This window comes from Rhinolophus ferrumequinum, chromosome 2 (assembly GCF_004115265.2).
Source record: "Rhinolophus ferrumequinum isolate MPI-CBG mRhiFer1 chromosome 2, mRhiFer1_v1.p, whole genome shotgun sequence".
Taxonomy (NCBI): Eukaryota; Metazoa; Chordata; class Mammalia; order Chiroptera; family Rhinolophidae; genus Rhinolophus; species Rhinolophus ferrumequinum.
This window is the reverse complement of record NC_046285.1, coordinates 1,792,470-1,817,511: the sequence shown is the minus strand read 5'-3', so window position 1 is coordinate 1,817,511 and position 25,042 is coordinate 1,792,470. Positions and strand designations below refer to the sequence as shown.

The following is a 25,042-nucleotide window of genomic DNA, read 5'->3' as shown; positions in this document are numbered from 1 at the left end:
AAGAAATAGTTTGAGGAATGAATGTAAGATGGAGAATTCTTTTTAGAAGCCTGATTACGAGGGAGTTAAGAGAGAGCAATAGGTGAGAGATCTTGAAGAAAAGATATGTGATGTTTTTAAAATGACATTTTTATGCTTTTAAAGTCCTATCCTTTTCAGAGGTTTGATATTACCTCTCCTTCCTTTGAGGGTTTTTTTCCTTAACTGTAAATATATACATATACACACATACATAAAATAGTCCACCTGGAAATTATTTTGATATATCATATAAAGTGGCAATGTAAATGGAGTGTTCTTCTCCTGTGTAGCAAATTATCACGAGATATTGCACAGTGGGCCATCACCAGAACCAACCAGCTATCCCGAGAAAACTTTGTAAGAAATTAGCTGTTCCTTCTCCACATCAGAGTCAGCCAGCTTTGACTTTGCTCTGCCGAGATGTGACCCCTAGTCATCTATTCATATTTTCCTTCCCAGCATAGTGTGAGGTTTTCTTAAGTGAGCACCCTATATTCTCTCTTACAGGACGTGACCTTGTTCCTGCCGGAGTGGGAAGATGGGCATTTCTACCTCGCCAAGTACTACGACAAATTGATGCCCATGGTCACAGACAACAAGATGGAAAAGCAAGGTGACCTCATTCGGTACATAGTCCTTCATTTCGGAAGGTGAGTGGGAGTATGCAGGTTTACTGACTCAATGTATCAGGTGACTGTTGATAGGAACTGTTATCACAGACCGTAGCATATTTAGTGTTCTCTGCTTTACCACTGATCCAACCTATCACCTTAGATGAGACGATTTTTTCTTTATACAGTTTTTTTCCCTTTTAAAAATAACTTCTAATGGAATAAGTAATGTGTACATATTTTTAAAAAATTCAGTAGTGTCCAGAATAGACAATGAAAATTAAGTGTCCTTCCCATTTCAGACTCTCATTCCCTGAGCCACCCTCCCTAGAATTCCAGAAGACCCTGAATCTAATATAATTAAGGGTTGTATTTAATTTCTGGTGAAATCTTTCCTTCCAGCCCATTCTGCTAAGTAGTATGTATGAAAATGACTTTAACATTACACTTGTGGAAGGAACTTATCTCTTAAACTAGATAACGGTTGAAATATAACTTAATTTCATATGTTAGTGTATTATCGTCAAATAATATATTGGCTGTGCCTACTGTTAATATTGTCACAAATTATTAATTCCTAAGAAATACTAGTGACATTCCACTCATTCTTATCATACTCACATACTATTGCTTTACATTGAAAAGGAACTTACTTCATCAGTGATGGTAGGATTGCAAGATTTGCCCAAGCCTTTCTTCCTGCAATGGAATTCAAGTTTTACAAAATCCAAACGTAATTTTATTAATTAATGATTGTTAGTTGTTTATTGTTGAGGCAAAATTCCTGGCATGTTGATGTTCTGAAATGGCAGCAGAGGCAGAGAACAGTTATTAAATGCATTTTCTTTTCTAAAACTAGTGATAGCTTTCATTTGCTCTTTAGTGTTAGCATATATCATGTGAGTTAGTATACAGAATTGATTTAATACATTTCTTCTAAAATGGAGTTACTTAGAGTCTTTAACGTACATAGTACTGTTAGGTATAGTGTGAGATTTTTAAAAGTACTGCTTAAAGTGAGACTATTTTAGAACATTTTATCCAGTAGTTAAAGTAAAGCATTTTCATACTTAAAGGAGTAAACTCACCTGGCTAGTAAACTCTCGAGACTTATCTCCTGAGTGATTGAATGACTGTGTTATTACTAATAAAGCATCAGTATTAGCTGTCAAAGACCTACAATCCAATTATTAGGTTGGTGCAAAAGTAATTTCGGTTTTTGCAATTATTTTTAACCTTTTAAACCACAATTAGTTTTGCACCAACCTAATAGAGAAGCCTTAAGCTCATAAAACATTTAAATAATGGTACATAATAGAATGTATGATCAGATATCGAAATAAATGGTATAAATATCAGAAATATCTTTTTGATATTAGCAAGATACTAAAAATGAGCCAAACAAGTCCAGAAGTCAGTGATTTTGGGCAAATCTGAAGTCAAAACGCAAGCCACTGGCTTTATGATTTCCAAAGCATACCTCTTTGCACTGCGTTGCTACAGAAGTCCAGTAGGCCTCATGAAGAAGGTAGGATTTGAAAGATGATTCAATTCAAGAAGGAGAGGACATTACACTAAGTTTTCACAGGTTTGGCAGAGAAACAGGGTTAGACTGGTTTGTTCAGAGGATGGTGAGGAAATTAGCCTTGATGGAGGATGTATACTGGTGAGTAGTGAGTGACTAAAATTGGCAAGTTATAAAGAAACAAGATTGTAAATATTTGAATCCCAGGCAGAGCCATTCATGTAGTCTTAATATATAGGTAGTTGATTCTTATTTTTGAATGGAGGGAGAGCATGATAAAACTAGAATTTAAGGAATATTAGTCTGGAATTTATTGAAGGGAAGTAATGTAGAATTAGGGAGACTAAGTTATTGTAATTTCCCAGAAATTGAGTGATTGGGCCTGACCTAGGCTTATGGTTGTAGAATGCAAATGAAGGCACAGATCCTAAGGGTTATTTGAAAGAAGTATTGACAGGACTTGAATAGGTCATAACTTGTATTAATTTTGGAGCAGGCAATATAGGGCTTAGTGAGGAATATATGTAGTAAGAAAAAAAGAAGAGAGGAGTCAAAGTAAACCTCTGCTAGGAAGAAATACTGATACCATAATTTTTGTCAGAGGGCTATATATTACTCAAGTAGCAGTTTAAATCTTAAAATTTTAATTTATATAACATAAACAAAGAACACTATTAATAATATCTTTGTATAATTGCAGATCTCTACAGTATGGAAATCAATTCATATATCAGTCAATGCCACGGATGTTATCACTATGGCTTGATTTTGGTGCTAAGGCCTATGAATGGGAAAAAGGTATATTAATTTTGTGTGTAAGAATTTAAGGAACTGAGAAGAATTATAATTTTGGTATGAAGTCAGATTTGGCTTGACAGTCTAACTTGTTAAAAGCTAGGAATGAATTTGATAATTAAGATTTTATAAATTTAAAAAAATCAGCTGTAATTGAAAAATAAATTTAAAAGATTTTATATAAGTGAGCCTGAAACTAAATATTAAAAAGGGGAAAGAGCTCTTCCCTTTTGCGGCCATCGCTGAAGCGCCAGCGGCCAAAATGAAGTTCAACCCCTTTGTGAATTCTGACCGGAGCAAGAACTGTAAAAGACATTTCAATGCACCTTCCCACATTCGCAGGAAGATTATGTCTTCTCCTCTTTCCAAAGAGCTGAGACAGAAGTACAATGTTCAATCCATGCCCATCCGAAAGGATGATGAAGTTCAGGTTGTCCGAGGACACTACAAAGGGCAGCAAATTGGCAAAGTAGTCCAGGTTTACAGAAAGAAGTATGTCATCTACATTGAACGAGTGCAGCGGGAGAAGGCTAATGGCACGACAGTTCATGTGGGCATTCACCCCAGCAAGGTGGTTATCACTAGACTAAAGCTGGACAAAGACTGCAAAAAGATCCTTGAACGGAAAGCCAAATCTCGCCAAGTAGGAAAGGAAAAGGGCAAATATGAGGAAGAAACAATTGAGAAGATGCAGGAATAAAGTAATCTTATATGCAGCTTTCATTAAAAACTGTTAAAACGAAAAAATAAATAAATAAATAAAAAGGGGAAAGACTAAACAGACTTTTTAATTAAAGTACAGTTAATGTATATTAGTTTCAGGTGTATTATGTTTAGTTTCAGGTGTACAGCATAGTTATTCAATATTTACATACCTCACAAAGTGATCACAGTAAGTCTAGTAACTGTCACGGTACAAAGTTATTACTATGTTATTGACTATATTCCCCATTCTGTACAGTACATCACCATGACTTATTTATTTTATAATTGGAAATTTGGACCTCTTATTATTCCCTTTCCCCCTTTTCAGCCTTCTTCCACTTCCTTCCCTTCCAGCGGCCATCAGTTTGTTGTCTGTATCTGAGTTGGTTTCTGTGTGGTTTGTTGGTTTATTTTGTTTTTTAGATACCAAACATAGACTTTTTAAGTAGTTGTAGTTCAGGGCCTGCAAATGAAAATCTGCTCATTCCTTGATGAACCTAACACATACTGAGAAATATTAGTTTAAGCCAAATAATTTATTATAAAATTACAAGGTATTGTGGCTTGTTCTGTTTGTTTCTAGTGAAAATTAATGGCCCTTGAATTTTTCAATGGCTCTACATATTTTGTCTTACTTGGACAGAAAAAACTATCTTTTCACAAATTGGCAAGTGATCTGGCTTTGTACACAGGAATAACATACAGTAGTCCCCCCTTGTCCACAGGGGACATGTTGCAAGACCCCCAGTGGATGCCTGAATCTGTAGATAGTTTCAGACCCTAATAAGCTTCTTCAACTCTGATGGAAATGTGGCAGAAGGTTCTTCATCAGCAGGTGTAGCCTCTCCAGTAACATTTATATTTTTTAGTCCAAACCTATTCCTGAATCTGTGTAACTGTTCCCTTACTTGAGTCAATGGCTTGGCGTCACTTGTTTCAGGGGATCCCTTGCTGAAGTCTTCCTATAAGCTCAGTGCTTGCTGGCGCGTTGCTGTCAATTGGAACACGTTTTCTGTTTATGTCTGCCACCCACTAATGTAATGCCTTTTCCATCTTAAATAAGCATACTGTGGCTGTAACTTTTGCAGCTTGAGGTGCAACAGCAAAACTACCACGAATTTCTATTTCCTTCACGGATTTCACGGATAGAAGTCGTTCTTACTGTAGATCTTAGCAACCTCAGCATATGATTTTTTTTCTTTCCATATTGTTGAGAACTTGCACCTTTTCACTGAAAGGAAGCACTTTATCGCTTCTCTTTGGCATATCTGAATTGCCAGCATCACTATTCTAGCATTTTGGGACCATTACTGAATAAAATAAAGGTTACTTGAACACAAACAGTGTGATAACCTCCAAAAGTGGATCTGATAGACAAGGTGGCTACTAAGTGACTAACAGGTGGGGAGCATGTACAGCGTGGAGACACTGGACAAAGGGATGATTCAGCGGGGCCAGCTTGAGGTTTCGTCATGCTACTCAGAATGGCGCGTAATTTAAAACTTATGAATTGTTTATTTCTGAAATTTTTCATGTAATGTTTTCAGACAACAGTTGATTGCAGGTAACTGAAACTGGAAAGCAAAACTGGGGATGGGGAGACTACTCTATATCTTAAAGCTATTTTTAAAACAAAATTTTTCTTCTGTGAAATGAACTGATATACTGTTTTATTCTTTACTATTTTTCTAACTTTGATTTTTCTTCCAGCTGCCCGCTGTGATCGTGTACAAATGAGAAATGATTTAGCTAAAATAAACAAAGTTATCACAGAGCACAAAAATCACTTAGCTCCATATCAGTTTTTGACTGCTTTTTCACAATTGATCTCCCGAATTTGTCATTCTCATGATGAAGTTTTTGTTGTCTTAATGGAAATTATAGCCAAAGTGTTTCTGGCTTATCCTCAGCAAGCAATGTGGATGATGACAGCTGTGTCAAAGGTAATATATTAGTCACAACAGTGTTTTTATCCATTTTATATGGCATTGATTATTTAATGCTGATATGATGATGAAAGTTTTAGGGTTTCTCTCTACAAATCTCATTAGATTTGTAGCAAAACATAAATTTTAAATACTTTAAAAAGAGGTATAGCATTCTGTCTCATTTTAAAATTTAGAAAATTTACCATATCAAATGAAGTGACTACCATGTTTAAGATAAAAAAATTCAACATGCCTTTTCTTTATGAAGTCTGTAAACTGTTAGTGTTTGCTATAAAATGGCAACCTATATTTTTTTCAAGTGTTTTAATCCAAAGTACTTGAATTATTAATACTAGAAAAATTTTGTTGCATTATTAATGGAACTTTACAAGTTTGTAGTACATATTTAATTAATAAATAGTTTTGAGAATTTCAAAAATACACAGATACAATAAAGAAAAAATTCACTCTACTATTCATTAATATTTTGGTGTGTATATATATATATATATATATATATTTAAATTTATTGGGGTGACAATTGTTAGTAAAATTACATAGATTTCAGGTGTACAATTCTGTATTACATCATCTATAAATTACATTGTGTGTTCATCACCCAGAGTCAGTTCTCCTTCCATCACCATATATTTGATCCCCTTTACCCTCATCTCCTACCCCCCACCCCCCTTACCCTCTGGTAACCACTAAACTATTGTCTGTGTCTATGAGTTTTTTTTTGTTTTTTTTTTTACTTAGACGTTTATCATTTATATCCCTCACACTGTGGACCCCCCTCCCCCATCCACTATCTCTCTAACATCACACCGAGCCATCCCATTTCCACTATCTCCACTCCCAATGCTGTACTCTGCCTCTTGTAAATATATACATACCTATATATACGTGTATATATATATATATATATATATATATATATACACATATATATATATAATATTATAGTTGGCATTCATTATTGTTCAGCTTCAGGTGTACAGTGCAGTGATCAGGCATCTACATCTTCCCTGAGATGGTCTCCCAAATGGGACACGTGTCTATTGGATACCCTACAAAATCTTTACAACATTATTGATTACGTTCCCCAGATTAATTTTCAAAACCCCGTGGCCATCTTGTGGTTACTGATTGTTTTCTAATCCCCTCACCTTCCCCCTTATGGTGTATTTTTGTATGTTTATTTTCTATGTGTATTTTAGCCCTAATTGGATCACATAGATATATAATTTCATATTTTTTACTTTAGCTTGTTACTATAAGCATGTTCCCATGTTATTAAATATTCTTTGAAGACACAATTTTAATAACTACATAAAATTCTATAGTAGTTAGCCTTCTATAATTTATATACTGTTGTTAATCATTAAGGTTGTTTACAGTTTTTTTGCTGTTGTAATACATGTAGACACATCTATATTTATTCTCATTTCTAATTATTTCTTCCAGGTAGAGCCTAAGAAGGGAATTCATCAGGTCATAAGATAGCAGCATTTTTATGGCTATTGATAGTGTTGCCAAATTGATTTCTAGAAAATTTGTATCAGTATAAACTCTCATCATAAATACTTTTTAAGTTGATTTTTGTTAAAAGTTCTGTTGTTACCTTTTTAAAATCTTGTATAAAGTTATGTGTTTTTTTTTTGACAGTCTTCTTATCCCATGCGTGTGAACAGATGCAAGGAAATCCTAAATAAAGCTATTCATATGAAAAACTCATTAGAAAAGTTTGTTGGAGATGCGACTCGCCTAACAGATAAGCTTCTAGAATTGTGCAATAAACCGGTATTGTCATAAATCTTACTACTTATAAATCAATGTTGGATAGTCTTGTACAAAACTTCTATATGATTTTAGCTGGTTTTCTTTCATTTAATTAAAATTCTAACACACATGGGTGTATACATATATCAAAAGTTATCACATGGTATACTTTAAATGTGCAGTTTAATAAAGCTCTTTAAAATTTCTAACATGGCCCTCTCTCAGCTATCCTCCAAATTTCTAAAAGTTCCTCTTAATGTAAACTTTTCAGAGAATAAATTATATTTATTAAAAAAATAATTTTAAGTAGAGGATATGAAATAAGACATAAAAATATAAGTATGTAAAATACTCAGTTAATTCAACTTTTCTCTATGATTGTTTTCTGTAATATCTTTAAACTTTCAAAACTTATACACATTAATCTACATTCATGAGAAGAAAGACGATTGGAGTTTTGGTTTTCATTCATTCAGTACACATTTCAGTATCTACCAGGAGACAAGCACTTTGCTAAGGGAAACACAGATGAATAAGATATGTTCTCCTGCCCTTAAGTGCTCATAGTGTCGTAGGAAACTAAGCAGATGGTTATTATCTAGTAAAATAACTACTTTTTTTCAGTAGACTTGTGACTAGAATATGGACATGGTTATTGGAGTGACCCCTATTCTACCTAAGGAATTAGAAGGGGAAAAAAAGCCCTGAAGAATGTCTAGGAAAGGTAAAGGTGGGGCTAGGGTAGGTGTAAGGAGGGAGAGACTCTTTATAAGATAAATAGTTAGATTTCACTTTGCAAATATTCATTCTATTAACTGTTGGTGAGAAAATACAGACCATTCTATTTCTCACTTTTCCTTCATCAGTAAACATCTTGAAAGAGTGATCTGTTTCTTGCTGTCTGCATTACCGTATTTTGCTGTGTATAATGCACACTTTTTTGCCCAAATTTGTGAGGGAAAAATAAAGATGCACATTATACATGGGTAGTACTAATTCTGTATCTATATGCATGTTATTAATTCTTTTATTTATGCTTATATGAGTTAAAAGTGTAACTCTAGAAATCAATAACGGTATCCATATGAAAAATAATACCCTGGAATGTGATGTGGTTTTGTTGACCTTACCACGAACTTGAAACAACGAGTTCTAGGCCTTCTGTGATGTGTAAATATGGTAAATTTGTTACCGGTACATAAACTTTTTTATACCTTGTATCTGTTCTTGTGTTTTATAATTACTTGTTACATAAAATTTCCTGTACCATAATATGTTAGAAAGTAAAAGCTAAAATTCCTTTATAATACAAAAAATAAGTACCTAAATGTAAATAAATATTAAGATTTGAATTAAAAAAATAAAACGAAAGAGTTTTTTCCCCTGAAAGTTTGAGCCAAAAACGTGGGTGCGCATTATACACAGGAGCACATTATACACAGCAAAATACGGTAATTCTATTTGACTTCTAATGCACTTAGCATTGTAAAAAACAATGTTCTGATAATGGTCAACATTTATTAAACACTGGCACTTTTCTAAGTGCTTTACATGACAAGTTTCCAATTCTTTATCTGTTTCCAAAGTTTCCAAAACTTTGTGGTCAGCTACATTTAGGAATTCAGAATTTTGCAGATTTTTAAAGGTAATATAGTACATATACTTTATATTGAGTTTTGTAATCCGATATCTAAGTATTTCTGTAGTGAAACCTATTAATCTTTGCACTGAGAAATTTAGATATCATTTTGCTGCCAAATGAGATGGGGTACCAAACAAAGTTTGATTTACAGAGCTCTTTGGGTTTTGTAATGTCTGATGGATTATAGGTTCTGTTATCTCCTTAGTCATTTAACAATACTATGATGTAGGTATTATTATTGATAAGGTGAAAGACTACCGAGAGGTTAAAATGAGATGGTGTGTAAAAATTACTTAGAAAACTAAGGGTTCTGTAATTCAACATTTGGGTGAAACTAAGGGTTCTATAACAGAAATTAAAATGTACTTTCCTCCCTCCCCTCCCCCAGGTGAACGGAAGTAGTTCCACATTAAGCATGAGCACTCATTTTAAAATGCTTAAAAAGCTGGTAGAAGAAGCAACATTTAGTGAAATCCTCATTCCGTTACAATCAGTCATGATACCTACTCTTCCATCAATTCCAGGTGCCCATGCTAACCATGATCCATTTCCGGGGCATTGGGCCTATATTTCAAGCTTTGATGATACGGTAAACTTCAGTTTTATATAACCGTTGTTTTTTTTTAAATTATTATTAAGTTAAAATTTTCAGATTAAGTTTAGAAGTGTTTTTCTCAGAGACTAAATGAATTTTATTGCAAAGGAAAAAACGATTGTAAGTTCAGAAAAGTAAAACTAGTACTGGTGAAGCAAAATTAAGTGATAAAAAATCCCATGTTGATTTTCATATGCTCATATTTGTTTTAGTCCTAAAAACTTTTTTTCACAATTTTTTCATACTCTTCGTTTGTCTTAAATAGGGAGAACAGAAAGAGAACAAAATACAGTCTTTTCTTGGTATTTTGGAACGAGGTGAAATTCATCTAGAAAGAACTTGATTCTGTTTTTGAAGTATGATATGTAACTATTTTAAAGAAATGGTACTAGAGCACTTCTAAGTAAACACTTTTAAAAACTATATTCTAATACTTCTGTGACTCAAAACATTTGTTTAACTGCTTCAGAGCCAGCTACTAAACCACATAATGAAATCAGTCTTATCACTTAGTCATGCTTTGTTTTTTTTTGTTTTTTTTATTTCATTGGGGTGACAATTGTTAGTAAAATTACATAGATTTCAGGTGTACAATTCTGTATTACATCATCTATAAATCCCATTGTGTGTTCACCACCCAGAGTCAGTTCTCCTTCCATCACCATATATTTGATCCCCCTTACCCTCATTTGATCCCCCTTACCCCCTCATGCTTTGTTTTTAATGTGATATTATTCAGCTTATTTACTCACCTCATTAGGTAGACTTGATTTTAGAGGAATTTCTTTTTTCAAAAATCAAGTTACTTTCAATTGATAAACATTTCTTACTATTAAAGACATTTAAAAATAGTGTCTCAGGCTTTGAAGAAAGGTCCTAAAAATACTTCAAAAATCTCTTTAACATTGTGACTGTTTTAAGAAGTTGCCTGAATTTGGATGTGTACGTACTTACAGTGCTGCTAAAATAATCCTTTTACTTCATAGCCATTCTTTGTGGGTGAAAATGTGTCTCTACTCATGGGCAACTATTATTTTCATAGATCATAGATAATTAAAAGAAATTGTTAAAATAGTAAATTTACTGCATAAGTTATTGTATTCTCCTTTTTATTATATTAGGTAACACAATATTTATAATACATATAGAAATTTAAACAAAGAATTTTGACCTTAATTTATGTATAACTCATCTTTTAGGTGGAAATTCTTGCTTCTCTTCAGAAACCAAAGAAGATCTCTTTAAAAGGATCAGATGGGAAGTTCTACATCATGATGTGTAAGCCAAAAGATGACCTGAGAAAGGACTGTAGACTAATGGAATTCAATTCCTTGATTAATAAGGTTTGGGATAGTTTGCTTTTTAGAATTACCATAATTACTATCAATGTGATATGGGCTTTCCAGGATGCAAATAGATCAGTCTTAGAATGAAATGTACTGCCTTTCATTTTCGATTAATTTTTTTAATTGGGATAAATTCCACATAACAAAATTGAACATCTTAACCATTTTTAACTGTCCAGTCCAGTTTAGTGGCATTAAGGACCTTCACATTGTTGTACAACAGTCACCACCATCTCACTCCAGAAATTTTTTCATCTTCTCAAACTGCAACTCTGTATCCATTAAACACTAACTCCCTATTCCCCTTCCACCCAGGGTCTGGTAATCACCATTCTACTTTCTGTCTCTATGAATTTTAGTACTCTAGATACCTCATATTGGTGGAATCATACAGTATTTGTCCTTTTTTACTGGCTTATTTCACTTAGCATTATGTCTTCAAGGTTCATCCATGGTATAGTATCTGTCAGAATTTCTTTCCTTTATAAAACTGAATAGTATACCACTGTATGTGTAGACCACATTTTGTTTATCTGTTCACCCCAGTGGACACTTGGGTTGCTTCCACCTTTTGGCTATTGTGCATAGTACTGCTATGAACATGGGTGTACAAATATTTGTTTGAGTCCCTGCTTTCAATCTTTTGAGTATGTACCCAGAAGTAGAATTGCTGGTTTTACTTAATTTTTTAAAAATAAAATACTATTATTATATTGAGAAAAATGTATAAGACATATTAATGAGGGAAAATATTTTCTATTTAATGTTTAAATTATCTATAATACATTTTTTTCTATCAGATTTATTTATATTTTATGTTTCAGTGCTAGAAAGATAGTGCTAGGTTCTATTTTAATCAACACATTGTTTTAAGGTGATTATTAGTATTTTTGGGGGTTCTGTTGGTAAGTACTTGATTTCTATCTCGGAAATGATGTAAGAAATCCCATTAAAGGGTTATTATAAATGTGTGGTCTTGGATATTTTGAGTTATTCTGTAGCCAGGTATTTATAAATGCATAGCACCTGTTTTTCTATTTGTAAAAATAAATCATACTGTAAATCATACTGTTAAAAACCTTATTGTTTTTCTGTTAGCTTTTTGTCCCTCCTTTCCATCCCTTCCCTCATTTTACCAGTACCTCTTTTGTTAGCAGGAAAAGCTTTTGACCTTTAACAAAGAAAAGATATAGCAGCAAATGAGTTCATTTTTAAAAACAGACAATTATGGTTTGTGCTTAGTTTAACCAAAAGTAATTAAAAATTAATACCACATTAAAAATCCATTTCAAAGGCATTATGAAGGAAAGGAATATATTTTATTTAAAATGTTGTTTGGTAATTTGGCAACTTAATTTACTGACTATTAAACTATTAGTATGTTGATCCCAAGCTCCCTGAGTGTCTTTCTGGTTGGAAGTATCAAGGGGCCTCGCTTTAGTTTATAAATGTATCTTAATTAGCTTTGTTACTGATTAAATTATTGCATTACTATTCCCCCACATTAGCATGGTCAAATTAAGTAGCCTGATTATGGAAAACCAGAGTCTCTCTATGTTGGTCTAGGAGGCCACATACTGATCTTTACATGTGATTCTCATGCCATACTGTCTTGCTGACATTTGTGTAGTCTACTTATTCTTAAAGTGTAAAGTGTGTTTTTGGATTGGACAGGATACAATTACAGATGTGTGCATAGTATATTTCATGCAGTTAAAGAATTAAACAAAATACTGTTTATTCTTACGTAATATATACCAGGATTAATCAGAAGAGATGTGAAAAGCTTTCTTATGCTAGAAGAGAATTTTTCAAATGAAGCTGTAATATTAAACTGCAAGAGTGAGAAATATATTTTGGGGATATCATAAAATTCATACTTTTTTGTTCATGCATTTTTGAGATAATCAAAATTAATCAGCAGTCTCTGTACCTAAGTACCTAATGTTTGAGTAATATTTTTGAAGGAATAAAATATAAGAGTATTTTGTCATTGTTTAATGTACAGCTATCATATTTTTAAACACAATATTGTTGTCACATTAATAGTTTATAATTAAAAGGAAGGACTTACCCAAGGCATTTTTAATGATTTGGAACTAGATTAGGGATACTGTTTCTAGCCTTTCATTCTGAAGAATTATTCATCTACATTGCATAGTAAGCTTTCATTGACCTTCTTTTGTTATGAAATGAACAATCGTTAGATATATTTGGCATAACATTTAGAAAATTTAAATTTTTAATTTTTTGTGTTTTTTTTCTTAATAGTGCTTAAGAAAAGATGCAGAATCTCGTAGAAGAGAACTTCACATCCGAACATATGCAGTTATTCCACTGAATGATGAATGTGGGATTATTGAATGGGTTAACAACACTGCTGGCTTGAGACCAATTCTGACCAAACTATATAAGGAAAAGGGTACCAAAATTAATTCTTACAATATAAATATAATATGGCAATAATAGCTGCTAACATATAATATGTATATAATTCTTATTAACGTATGTCATTATACATATTTTTGGTATAAGCCATGATGAAATATCCAGTCAAATGAGAACCAATACACAGAAGTACTGAAGTATTTTCTTTCCTTGTATCTTAATTCCTTCTCTATCTTCATCTCAAAAGGATTGAGGTAGTTTACAAAAATGTATATGAAAATTTGTTTTTCACAAACTTACTGGTTAGCCATCCTGAAACTACTTCATGTGCTTACTAGACTTTAGCAAATAAGTAAATATATCATGGCTAAATGAGAGCTGGGTTTTCACTGTCCAAGGAAGAAAAGGAAAGGAAAGACTAGTATGAAGGTGAAAGTATTAGATTAGAAGTAGAGCTGCCCACTGGCCAAACCTGGGATGATTTGAGCACCAGAATAAATAATGATAGTGTTGAATTATAACCCACGGAATAAAATGATAATAATAAATACACATGAGTCCACACTGATGTAAACAAATATGTGAATAAATAAGTAAATAGGGAAGTAGGAGCAGTTCTTCCGTACAGTAAATTGAAATGAATAAATGTAGAAGAAATGATGGAAATAGAATATCAATAGTTAACAAATACCATAGTAATAATTGTTGCAGGCAATGAATATCAGTGGATGCTTAAATTAGTAGGAAAAGTATGATAGGAAACAGGTTATTTACAGAGTCTCAAAATATATCCTTACACAATAACTTATTAATTACAGACAGAAAAAATAGTAACTTTACAATGGAGAAACAAAAACATAACTGCTCAGAACTCTTAAAAAATGTCAGCATAATGAAAGACAAAGACAAATTTCCCAGATTTGAGGACATTATGGAGACATGATAGTTGTATGCAATACGGGATCCTGGATTGGATCCTCACCTTGAAAAAAGGCAATAGTGTGGGACGTTTGGTGAAATTTGGATAAGATCTGAATGTTAGTTAATAATATAACAAAATTTCCTAGTTTAGATAATTACACTACTGTTATAAAAAAGATGAACAGTAAGAAAATCTGGGTGATGAATATATGGGAATTCTTTGTATCATTTATGTAATTTGCAGTACATTACAAATATATGAAGTTATTAGAGTGAAGTAGAAAATAGTGTATTAATTTCCTAGGGCTGCTGTAACAAAAATACCACAAACTGGTTACAAACAATGGAAATGTAATCTCTCACAGTTCTGGAGGCTAGGAGTCCAAAATCATGGTGTCAGTAAGGCCACGGTATCTCTGAAGGCGCCAGGGGAGAATCAGTTCCAGTCTTTTCTTTTTTAAACTTTTTTTTTTTTAATTTATTTTATTTTAAGTGTGTTTTTTCCAGGACCCATCAGTTGCAAGTCAAGTAGTTGTTTCAATCTGGTTGTGGAGGGCGCAGCTCACAGTGACCCATGCGGGGATCGAACCAGCAACCTTGTTGTTAAGAGCATCTTGCTCTAAGCAACTGAGCTAACTGGCCGCCCCAGTTCCAGTCTTTTCTCTTAGCTCTGGTGTTGCCAGCCATCCTTGACATTTCTGGGCTTATAGATGCATCACTCCATTCTCTGTCTCAATCGTCACATAGTATTCTCCCTAAGGCTGTGTCTCTGTTTTCTTAAAAGGACACCAGTCATATTATATGAAGGGCCCACCCTAATGACTTCATCTTAACCTGATTCCTATTTCCAAATAAGGTCACATTCATAGGTACCAGGCAATAGGACTTCAGCAAATTTTTTGCAGGATATAATTCAACTTATAAAACATTAAGTAATATTGATGAATTACTGTATTATGGGTATTGTGGTATTTACATACATTTTTTTATTTATTGTTAACAAGCCTATTTATCCCTATTTTATGAACAGTGCCAAGAGGTTCAGTAACTTGTCCAAGTTCACATAGCTAATGTATTGCAGAGCTGAAACTCAGACACATTAGAATCTGACTGTAAGGAACTTGCTGTTGACTATTTTATTTAGAAAGATGAAATATTATATAAGTTTTAGTCATTGCTATTGGATTTTTAAAAATACATATTTTCTACCTTGTCATGAGCACAGTTGAACTATACAACATTTGAGTCTAAAAATCTCAAATTGCAAACTTGTCCATAAAACTTGCAGCTTGCTTTTGGTCCAAAAAGCACCAAACCAAGGTGGGCCTAAAAGCCACTCTATAGACCGGAGTCATACCAACCATCTAATATGGGATCAGAAATATATCAGAAGGGAAAGTTCTGCTTCTCCAGATGATTTGCATTGTACAGGATTAGTTACAAATCAGATATACTATCAGTCTTCCAGGCTGGCCTTCACACAGAGTAGATTATTTCAGAGTTCTATAGTAGGTTTCTTAGTAATGAATGGTTCAGTGTGGACCATTACTACATGCTAATTAACAGAGAGATCACTGTAATTTCAGTGAGGGCTGCAGCAGTTTTACAATTTCAGGGGCACTATTCGCATTCTGAGTGGTATCTTCTGGTATTATTTGATTCCACAACATTGGTTTTAGTTGACATTAATTATCATCAACAAGAAAATAAATTTACCTATGCGTAGTTGAAAATTTTCCATTCATGCTTTTGAATAACAATTTGAATACGGGTTGATATTCAAAACCCTGTCCTATTTTAACAACAACAACAAAAATGCCCCTTTTCTCGTTTGGCTTATGTGTTAATGGAGATCACTCGACCTTGCAGGAGTTTATATGACGGGGAAGGAACTTCGCCAGTGTATGCTACCGAAAGCAGCAGCTCTGTCTGAGAAACTCAAAGTATTCCGAGAATTTCTCCTTCCCAGGCATCCTCCTGTTTTTCATGAGTGGTTTCTGAGAACATTCCCTGATCCTACATCATGGTAAGTTACCAAGAATATATATTATCATGGCTGGATTTTTAAAACTATTTTAGATTTATGCTGCCTCACATGCCTGAGGAGATTTGGTAGGCATCTGTGTGTTTTCTGTAGGTACAGCAGCAGGTCGGCATATTGCCGCTCCACAGCCGTCATGTCAATGGTTGGGTACATCCTGGGCCTTGGAGACCGTCATGGTGAAAACATTCTCTTTGATTCTCTAACTGGTGAATGTGTCCATGTGGATTTCAACTGTCTCTTTAATAAGGTATGTGATGTGATTTACTCTAGTTAATTGTATGTTTTCTTCTAATTTTCTTTCCTCAACAACTGTTCTTCCTAGACATACTCTTTGGTAGCAGTTACAATCAGCAGTTGAATCACATTGAGAGTTTGTTGACTCGTTTTGATCAGTGAGTCCTGTAGCCCTCAGTAAAGCAACTCAGAATGCAGAGAACTCAAAGGAGTGATGTAATAAAGCTAGCACTGTACCTGAAGTCCAAAAGCATAGTTTCAAGTTCTGACTCAGTTCTTAGTTATATGGACAAGTTCATTTTCCTGAGACTCACTTTTGGAGAAACAGAGTAATTTAATGTTTGGATATTTCCAAACCTGTCAGCATATCAGAATCATCTAAGAGTTTAGTTTGTTTGTTTTAATGTAGACACCTAGGAAATATCCCAGGAGGTTCAGATTCTGTAGGCCCAGAGTGGGGCCTGGGAGTAAATTAAGGTGTTAGACTCTCGCTGAGGCCTCCTCCAATTTTCCAGTGTTATGATCCTGGAAGGCAGACTTGTAGGTAGACCCACTTTTTCTTCATCCCCATTCTCTGTGGGTTGCCTTTTGTTGTCACAGGAAACCAAGAAAGATCACAGACCAAACTGAGAACAAATCAGAGATAAAGTACTTGTATAAGTTCAATCATACCAGAGAGGAATTGAGGGAAGCTGATTGGAGGGATTAAAAAGCCCTAAGAAAGGCAGGTTAGAGAATGACAAAAAATAAATGCATTGGACTTCATTATATTAGTAAGTTGGTGCAAAAGTTATTGCGGTTTAAAAGGTTAAAAATAATTGCAAAAACCGCGATTACTTTTGCACCAACCTAATACATGTTACATTTCCTGTCTGAGGGATATGAGCATCTAACACTTAGCATATCTTTTTCCCTCCTGTTTTAAAGTAAAAGTCTTAAAGAAAAGAAGAAAGATATGAGACTATTTGTATGTACTTTATATTATTCAAGAAGGACATTAAGGAAGTTAATATAAGACTAAATATTGAATGCATAAAAATTTCTGTATGCTATTTATCATAGTAATTCAGCAAAAGGTGAGTACATCATCCATCCTCTAGATTTTATCCATGGGGTTGCATTCAAGTCCCAAAAGGCAAAGGTAGAGCCATATGGATGTTTTATGATATAGCTTCTAATGGTTTTTATTAGTAGTTACAGACATAAGTATTTTGAGGGTATGTTTGCTCTTTGCCAAGAGAGAGTAGATATGAAGTTCTAAATTTTTGGCATTAAGATTTTAAAATTCTAACATTGCTTTTTGATAAAATGCATTTTTTTAAGGGAGAAACCTTTGAAGTTCCAGAAATTGTTCCATTTCGCCTGACACATAATATGGTTAATGGAATGGGTCCTATGGGAACAGAAGGTCTTTTTCGAAGAGCTTGTGAAGTTACAATGAGGCTGATGCGAGATCAGAGAGAGCCTTTAATGAGGTAATCATCTATATTTTGTAAATAATTTAACAGTAACTTTGAATACAATTATTGGTTTCTGAGTATGTTTTCTTTATATAGAATCTACTTTGCGTTGGTTGAAGTAGATTTTTTTAAATAATAGCTTTATTAACATATAATTTACATACCATAAAATTCACTCTTAAAGTATACACTACAGTGGTTTTTAGTATATTCACAAGATTGTGCAACCATCACCGTTGTCTAATTATAAAACATTTTCATCACTCCCAAAAGAAATTAACAGCTACTCCCCATCCCTACTCCCCATGCTTACTCCCCCACCATCCCCTAGTAACCGCTAATCTACTTGATGTCTCTATGGATTTGCCTATTCTGAACATTTCATGTATAGATGGGATCATACAACATGTGGCTGTTTGTGTCTGTCTTCTTTCACTTATTATAATGTTTTTGAGGTTTATCCAGGCTGTAGCATGTATCAATACTTTATTCTTTTTTATTGCCAAATAATATTCCATTGTATGGATACCAAATTTTGTTTATCAATTAATGGACACTTGGATTTTTTCCACCTTTTGGTTATTGTGACTAGTGTGGCTGTGAACTTTGCGTATAAGTTTTATGTGGATACGTGTTTTCAGTTCTTTGGGGGTATACCTAGGAGGAGAATTGCTGGCTCATACCTTAACTCTAAGCTTAACATTTTGAGGAATTTTTAAGCTGTTTTCCAAAGCAGTTGTGATACTTTACAATCCCATTAGTAATGTGTAAGGGCTCCAATTCCTCCACATCCTTATCAACACTTGTGATTGTATATCTTTGTAATTTTACCCATCCTATTGAGTGTCAAGTGGTATCTCGTGGTTTTAATTTGCATTTCCTTAATGACCAATGATGTGAACATCTTTTCATGTGTTTATTGGTCAGTTGTATATCTTCTTTGAACAAATGTCTATTCAAATCCCATTTTTAAATTGGAGTATTTGTCATTTTTGTTGACTTGTAAGAGTTCTTTACATAATCTGGATATTAGACCCTTATGAGATATGATTCGCAAATATTTTTCTCTCATATATGTAGGTTGTCTTTTCCCTTTCTTGATGATGCTCTTTGAAGCACAAAAGTTTTTACTTTTGATAAATTCCAGTTTATCTATTTTTGTTGTTATTTATGCTTTTGGTGTCATTATTTAAAAACTATTGCATAATCCTAAGTCATGAATAGTTACACCTGTGTTTTCTTCTAAGTGTTTTATAGTTTTAACTCCCATATTTAGATCTTTGATCATTTTCAGTTATTTTTTGTATCTAGTGTGAGGTGTAGGGATCCATATTTATTCTTTTGAATATGCATATTCAAATGTCCCAGCACCATTTTTAAAAGGATTATTTTTCTCCATTTAATTGTCGTGGCACTTTTTTTTTTTAAACATTTTTTAAATTAGTTTCAGGTGCACCAAACAATGTAATAGTTAGACATTTATCATTTATATCCTTCACACAGTCACAACCCCTTCCCCCCATCCACTACCCTTCTCACATCGCACACAGCCATTACATTTCCACTGTCACTATTCCTAATTCTGTACTCCACTTCTTGTAACTATGTATATATATATAAACTTGTAGTTGACATTCATTATTGTTTAGCTTCAGCTTCAGGTGTACAGTGCAGTGATCAGGCATCTACATCATCCCTGAGGTGGTCTCCCTAATGAGACAAGTGTCCATCGAATACCCTACAAAATCTTTACAACAGTATTGATTAGATTCCCCAAATTGACTTTCGTATCCCCATGGCAATCTTATGGTTACTGACTGCTTTCTAATCCCCTCATCTACCCCCTTATTCCCCCCCCCCCTCCCATCTAGCAACCCTCAGTTTTTCCTCTATGTCTCCGAGACTGTTTCTGATTAGTTTATTTGTCTTGGCACTTTTGTTGAAATCAATTTACCATATACATAAGGGTTTATTTCTGTGCTCTCAGTTTTATTCCATTGATCTTTATTTCTAACGAATGCCAAGAACACACACTGGATCACTGTAGCTTTGTAGTCAGTTTTTAAATCAGGAAGTGTGAGTGCTCAACATTTTCATCTTTTGCAAGATTGTTTGGCTGTTACGGGTCCCTTGCATTTCCATCTGAATTTTAAGATCAACTTGTCAATCTCTGCAAAAAGACAGCCTGGATTTGATAGGAATGACATTGAATCTAAATCAATTTGAGAAGTATTGCAGTCTTACCAGTATTAAGTCTTGTGATCTGTGCATGTGAGATTGCTTTCTATTTAAGTCTTCTTTAATTTCTTTCAACATTTTGTAGTTTTTGGTTTGCAAGTTTTTAAGTATTTTATTCCTTTTAATGCTATTCTAGTGGGATATTCTTAGTTTCATTTTTGAATTGTTGATTGCTAGTATATAGAAATATAACTGATATTTGTAGATTGATCTTGTATCCTGCAACCTCACTGAACTTGTTTATTACTTCTTATAGTTATTTTTGTAGACACGTTAAATTTTTCTCTCTACAACAGCACATCATCTGCAGATACAGTTTTACTCCTTCCTTTCTAATCTCAATGCCTTTTCTTTTTCTTGCCCAATTGCCCTAGCTAGATCAATGTTAAGTAGACATGGAGAGAATCTACATTCTTGTCTTGTCCTGATTTCAGTGGTAAAGAAGTCCATCTTTCACTATTAAATATTATGTTAGCTGTTGGAGGTACAGTTGACCCTTGAACATTATGGGGATTAGGGGCACTGACCCCCTGCACAGTTGAAAATCTGCATGTAACTCCCCAAAAACATAACTACTAATAGCCTACAGTTGTCTGGAAGTCTTACTCGTAAACAGTTGATTAACACATAATTTGTATGTTTCGTGTTTTTTATGTACTGTATTCTTACAATAAAAAGTAAACCAGAAAAAAGCTAATGTTATTAAGAAAATTGTAATTATAGTACGGTACATATTTATTGAAAAAATCTACATATAAGTGGACCTGCACAGTTCAAACCTGTATCGTTCAAAGCTCAACAGTAGTTTTTTTTAAGGACAGATGAGCAGAGCTAGATTCTGAAAAGTCCACATGAGGCCAGTTTACACATTCAAACTTTGCCCTGAGAACAACCAGAAATCATTGGAGGATACTAAGAAGAAAATAAAAAAAGAAGAGAAAATGAGATCATCAGATTTGTACTGTAGAAAAATTATAGTTCCAGTTTGCACTAGAGTCCAGAAAGCTAGTTAAAGGACTGTTGCATTAACCCAAGAAAAAAATGATGGTGCACTGAATGAGGTAGTGACAGTAAAGATGGAGATAAGTAGAGAGACTCTAAAGAGATTTAGGAGGTAGAATTGAGGAAGCCAGGATGATTCCTAGATTTTTGTTTAGGGCCAATGGGTGAATAATGTCGTTCTTTACTGATTTGAGGAATACAGGAGATATAGTTTGGGAAAGAGTCATGAGTTTTGTTTTGAAAACATTGAATTTGATGTGCCTACAAGATACCCATTTGGTTTTCCCACAGGGAATTGGATTTGACTTTTAGAGCATAGTAGAAGAATCTGGGTAGGTCTGTATCACGGGTGTCCAAACTGCGGCCCGCGGGCCAACTGTGGTCCGCAATCCATTTTTAATTGGCCCGCAGCAAATTCCAAAAATATATTTAGTTTACTTAAATAAACCCGGTGAGGCAGTATGTACTTCACCTCGAGTGAGTGGCCCGGCTGTTTGTGTATTTTACTGCATATGGCCCTTGGTGAAAACCGTTGAAAAAAGTTTGGACACCCCTGGTCTACATGGAAAGCTATAGATGTTTTATGGTCATTGTGGAGACATGGCAGGGGATGAAATTCACTCATTTAATAAATATTCGTTAACCAGTTTACATGATGCATTTAGAGACAGCACACAGAACTCATCTTTCTTTACTCTCTAAGAATACCTCTGACCCTGTCTTTTGTCTTCCCCTTCCCTCCATACCCCAAAAGAATAATTTCATATATTTTACTGAAACAGTAATTGTGTAAGAGCATTACCATTAGCTTTTCATCCTTCACTTATTTTTCACCTAAGTATTGACTTTATCAAGATTTCTTTTTGCAAAGATAACACTGTATTATTACCATAATATTTTTGTTTCCATTTCAGTGTCTTAAAGACTTTTCTACATGATCCTCTTGTGGAATGGAGTAAACCGGTGAAAGGCCATTCCAAAGCGCCACCAAATGAAACTGGGGAAGTCGTCAATGAAAAGGTTTGTAGAAGGTGTAGCTTGATTTGATATTGTGTATCTCTACAAACGCAAGCTGATTCTAAATACTGTCAGTGACTGACCATGGAGTACTCTGAAATCCAGTTCTGTAGTATGTCAATACCCTAAGTTTTCTTTATTGTCATTACTAATGTTAACATTATCTTTGTATAATAAAAGCAGAGTTCAGGTCACACTTGTTTAGCCATAGACAATTCACAATTATGAGATAGAGTGGGAAAAACTTGAAGACAAATTGCGTGGACTTACACAGTAACAGGTCTCAGCTTTAATATGTAGAATTCACTCCTTACTAATATTAGTTGAAGCATCCAAGTTTGCAGATAGTTATTTTTATAAGTTAGAATAGATGGAAGATTGTTTTTCTAACATCATTCTCACTTTTGCATTCTGATATGCTTTTTCGATTGAGAGAAATGTGTAAATTCTAACTAGCTCACTTAGCACTTCTATTTGCATATACTAACATAATCTAAATATTAGGCATTAAAGTATTGTTGTTATTATTAGAATATTCATCCAAATATTTAAGTCCTAAACAGATTCAGGATAGATTTTTTAAAGTTACTATTTTTCTAGAATTATAATGTGGAAGAGATATCCCTGGTTTTCACATACTACAGAAAAATGTCTAAGCAGTTGATGTTGGATCAACATTGCAAGCCTTAAAGTCAGTTATTGTAGGTTGTCGTTCTTGTTTCATTTCTTCTCTCTTTTGTATTTGCTCTTACATAAGGGGTAAAATGGCATTAACATTTGTTAAATAACAGAAAGGTAGTAATTCCAAAATCAACATGCACATGTCATTGAGTTTTTATTTTAGCCTTTATGATTTTCAATTTCTTCCTTTTAGGCCAAGACTCATGTTCTTGACATTGAGCAGAGACTGCAAGGTGTAATCAAGACCCGAAATAGAGTGACTGGGCTGCCATTATCTATTGAAGGACATGTGCATTACCTTATACAAGAAGCTACTGATGAAAATTTACTATGCCAAATGTACCTTGGTTGGACCCCATATATGTGAAATGAAATTACTTCAAAGAATATGTTAATAACCTAAAATTAATGCACTTGGTATTAATTTGTGGTTGTATTTGTTCAATTCCAAAGTTCAACATAAGCTGCTTTATGTTCTCAGAGCAACTGGTATTATTTCTCCTTGATTGTTAATAATATTTAAAATAATATATGTTATTAAGAAATAAATTGCTTTCTTAATATATAGTGTGTATTATAACCAGAGAAATGGAACATCCTATGTTTTGATGCTCTAAAAATATGTATTTGCAAGAAAAAATCTAGCCTAATTTCATTTTACAACTTTTATTTTTAAGTACTCAATAGCATAAGGATTCATTTGAACACAAAAATATGTTAATAAATTCTGTGCACCAAGCACGGTGCTAGATTTGTGCTCAGAGCTTATGTATTCTGCCCTCTAGAAACTGACAGTCTAGTAAATCAGAGATACAAACATAAATAGCACATCACATAAGTTCACTTAATAAACTCTTTTTTGTGTATGGCTGAAAATGTGATAGAGAAAAAAAACAAGCCACGAAGCACGAATATGAAAACTATAGAAACATTCTGTAATTTTGAAGATGCTGCCATACTGAAACACCCAAATACAGAATCCAGTGGTCTTGGAAGGCAGCAACACTTGAAATTTCATGAGATTTTAAAACTACAAAAAAAATTTTTTAATTTTTTCAGGTTTTCCTGCAGAAGACCTAACATAATTCATAATAATTACAAAGCAGTGAGGTTATTACATTAAAATAAATGGAAAACTTTGTAACATGATTTCACGTAAGTTCACTTGAGAGAATTCTGCATTTTTTTGCATGGTTGAAAGTGAGATGGGGAAAACACTATAAGCCAGGAGGTATGAATGTGAAAACTAAACACAGAATTTCGTATCTAAGGCCTAATATTAATAGTTGAGGAGGAAGCTGGGCGGGGATGGGAGGTGGAGGGAGTTAGGACATTTTTTTCCAACAAATAACTTGTTAAAGAATGTTTTTAAAAGAAACTTTGCCGAAAAAAACTCCCCCTCACCAAACAAAACTAAACCAAATAAATCACCAGACCTTTCCAAATCTGTGTTGAAAATACCGAGATGAGCATCACGGGCGACTCAAGCAGCCAGGACAAAAATCAGTGTTCAGTATTCTCTCTCCAGCAATCAGGTGAGTGTTTCGCAGCACTTGCAAATCCCCTTATGGCCTGTAAACAGGCATTTTCAGAACTGAGTTGAACACTCACCTCGCAAACGCCTCGGGCTCTTAGACGTGCCCTGCAGCGAGCACACGCGGTGAGCTGGGGCCGGGATCGGAGCCCCGCCCCGGGGATGTGGCCTCGAAGCCGGCCGCTCTAGGCCCGGCGGCGCTCTCTATGATCCGGCGGGCGGTGTGTTGTCATCGGCGGAGCGACGGCCGGAGGCCCCGGAGTGTAGGCCCCGGCGGGGCGTTTGGTTTCGGTTTGTCCCTGGTGAGTTAGTGTTGACAGTCGAAATGGGAGTCCCCAAGTTCTACCGATGGATCTCGGAGCGGTATCCCTGCCTCAGCGAAGTGGTGAAAGAGCATCAGGTGGGTGAGCGAGGGGCAGCGGCTCCGCAGGCCGAGGACCCGGGGCCCCGCGGCCCGCTCCCCCCGGGGACGGGGGCTCTCCAGTCCCCCTTTCTGCTCGTCGTCTGCCGGCTGGGTGGCGAGGCGAGGGCAGCAGAAGGGCTGCGGACGCCCGGATGACCCGAATGGGGCGA

General features: G+C 34.5%; 3 protein-coding genes across 5 annotated transcripts in view; all 3 read left to right on the top strand.

The window, feature by feature from the left end:
• Positions 1 to 23,498, top strand: part of ATR (ATR serine/threonine kinase) — a 107,697-nt gene extending 84,199 nt beyond the window's left edge. The window contains exons 36-47 of one of the 3 annotated variants that reach the window (XM_033092241.1): positions 529 to 671; positions 2,858 to 2,955; positions 5,368 to 5,600; positions 7,254 to 7,388; positions 9,398 to 9,598; positions 10,804 to 10,947; positions 13,222 to 13,372; positions 16,129 to 16,285; positions 16,397 to 16,550; positions 17,861 to 18,012; positions 22,152 to 22,257; positions 23,129 to 23,498. In XM_033092241.1, coding sequence (XP_032948132.1) covers positions 529 to 671; positions 2,858 to 2,955; positions 5,368 to 5,600; positions 7,254 to 7,388; positions 9,398 to 9,598; positions 10,804 to 10,947; positions 13,222 to 13,372; positions 16,129 to 16,285; positions 16,397 to 16,550; positions 17,861 to 18,012; positions 22,152 to 22,257; positions 23,129 to 23,302 — 1,848 coding nt within the window. In that variant the 3' untranslated portion in view covers positions 23,303 to 23,498. Of the gene's footprint in view, positions 1 to 528; positions 672 to 2,857; positions 2,956 to 5,367; positions 5,601 to 7,253; positions 7,389 to 9,397; positions 9,599 to 10,803; positions 10,948 to 13,221; positions 13,373 to 16,128; positions 16,286 to 16,396; positions 16,551 to 17,860; positions 18,013 to 22,151; positions 22,258 to 23,128 lie in introns of those variants that run through there. The other 2 variants (XM_033092251.1, XR_004421517.1) reach the window with 2 other exon arrangements.
• Positions 3,186 to 3,667, top strand: LOC117014420 (60S ribosomal protein L26-like). Its single transcript, XM_033092270.1, has one exon. The coding sequence runs from the start codon at positions 3,215 to 3,217 to the stop codon at positions 3,650 to 3,652; it is 438 nt and encodes a 145-aa protein (XP_032948161.1). The 5' UTR covers positions 3,186 to 3,214; the 3' UTR covers positions 3,653 to 3,667.
• A 1,155-nt stretch (positions 23,499 to 24,653) lies between the features above and the next one.
• The window catches only part of XRN1 (5'-3' exoribonuclease 1), a 155,215-nt gene continuing 154,826 nt past the window's right edge, over positions 24,654 to 25,042 (top strand). The window contains exon 1 of the mRNA XM_033092286.1: positions 24,654 to 24,869. Coding sequence (XP_032948177.1) covers positions 24,795 to 24,869 — 75 coding nt within the window. The 5' untranslated portion in view covers positions 24,654 to 24,794. The remainder of the gene's footprint in view (positions 24,870 to 25,042) is intronic.

Excerpts from the sequence above, each read along its gene's own strand:
- LOC117014420 (XM_033092270.1), top strand. The coding sequence starts at position 3,215 with ATGAAGTTCAACCCCTTTGTGAATTCTGACCGGAGCAAGAACTGTAAA.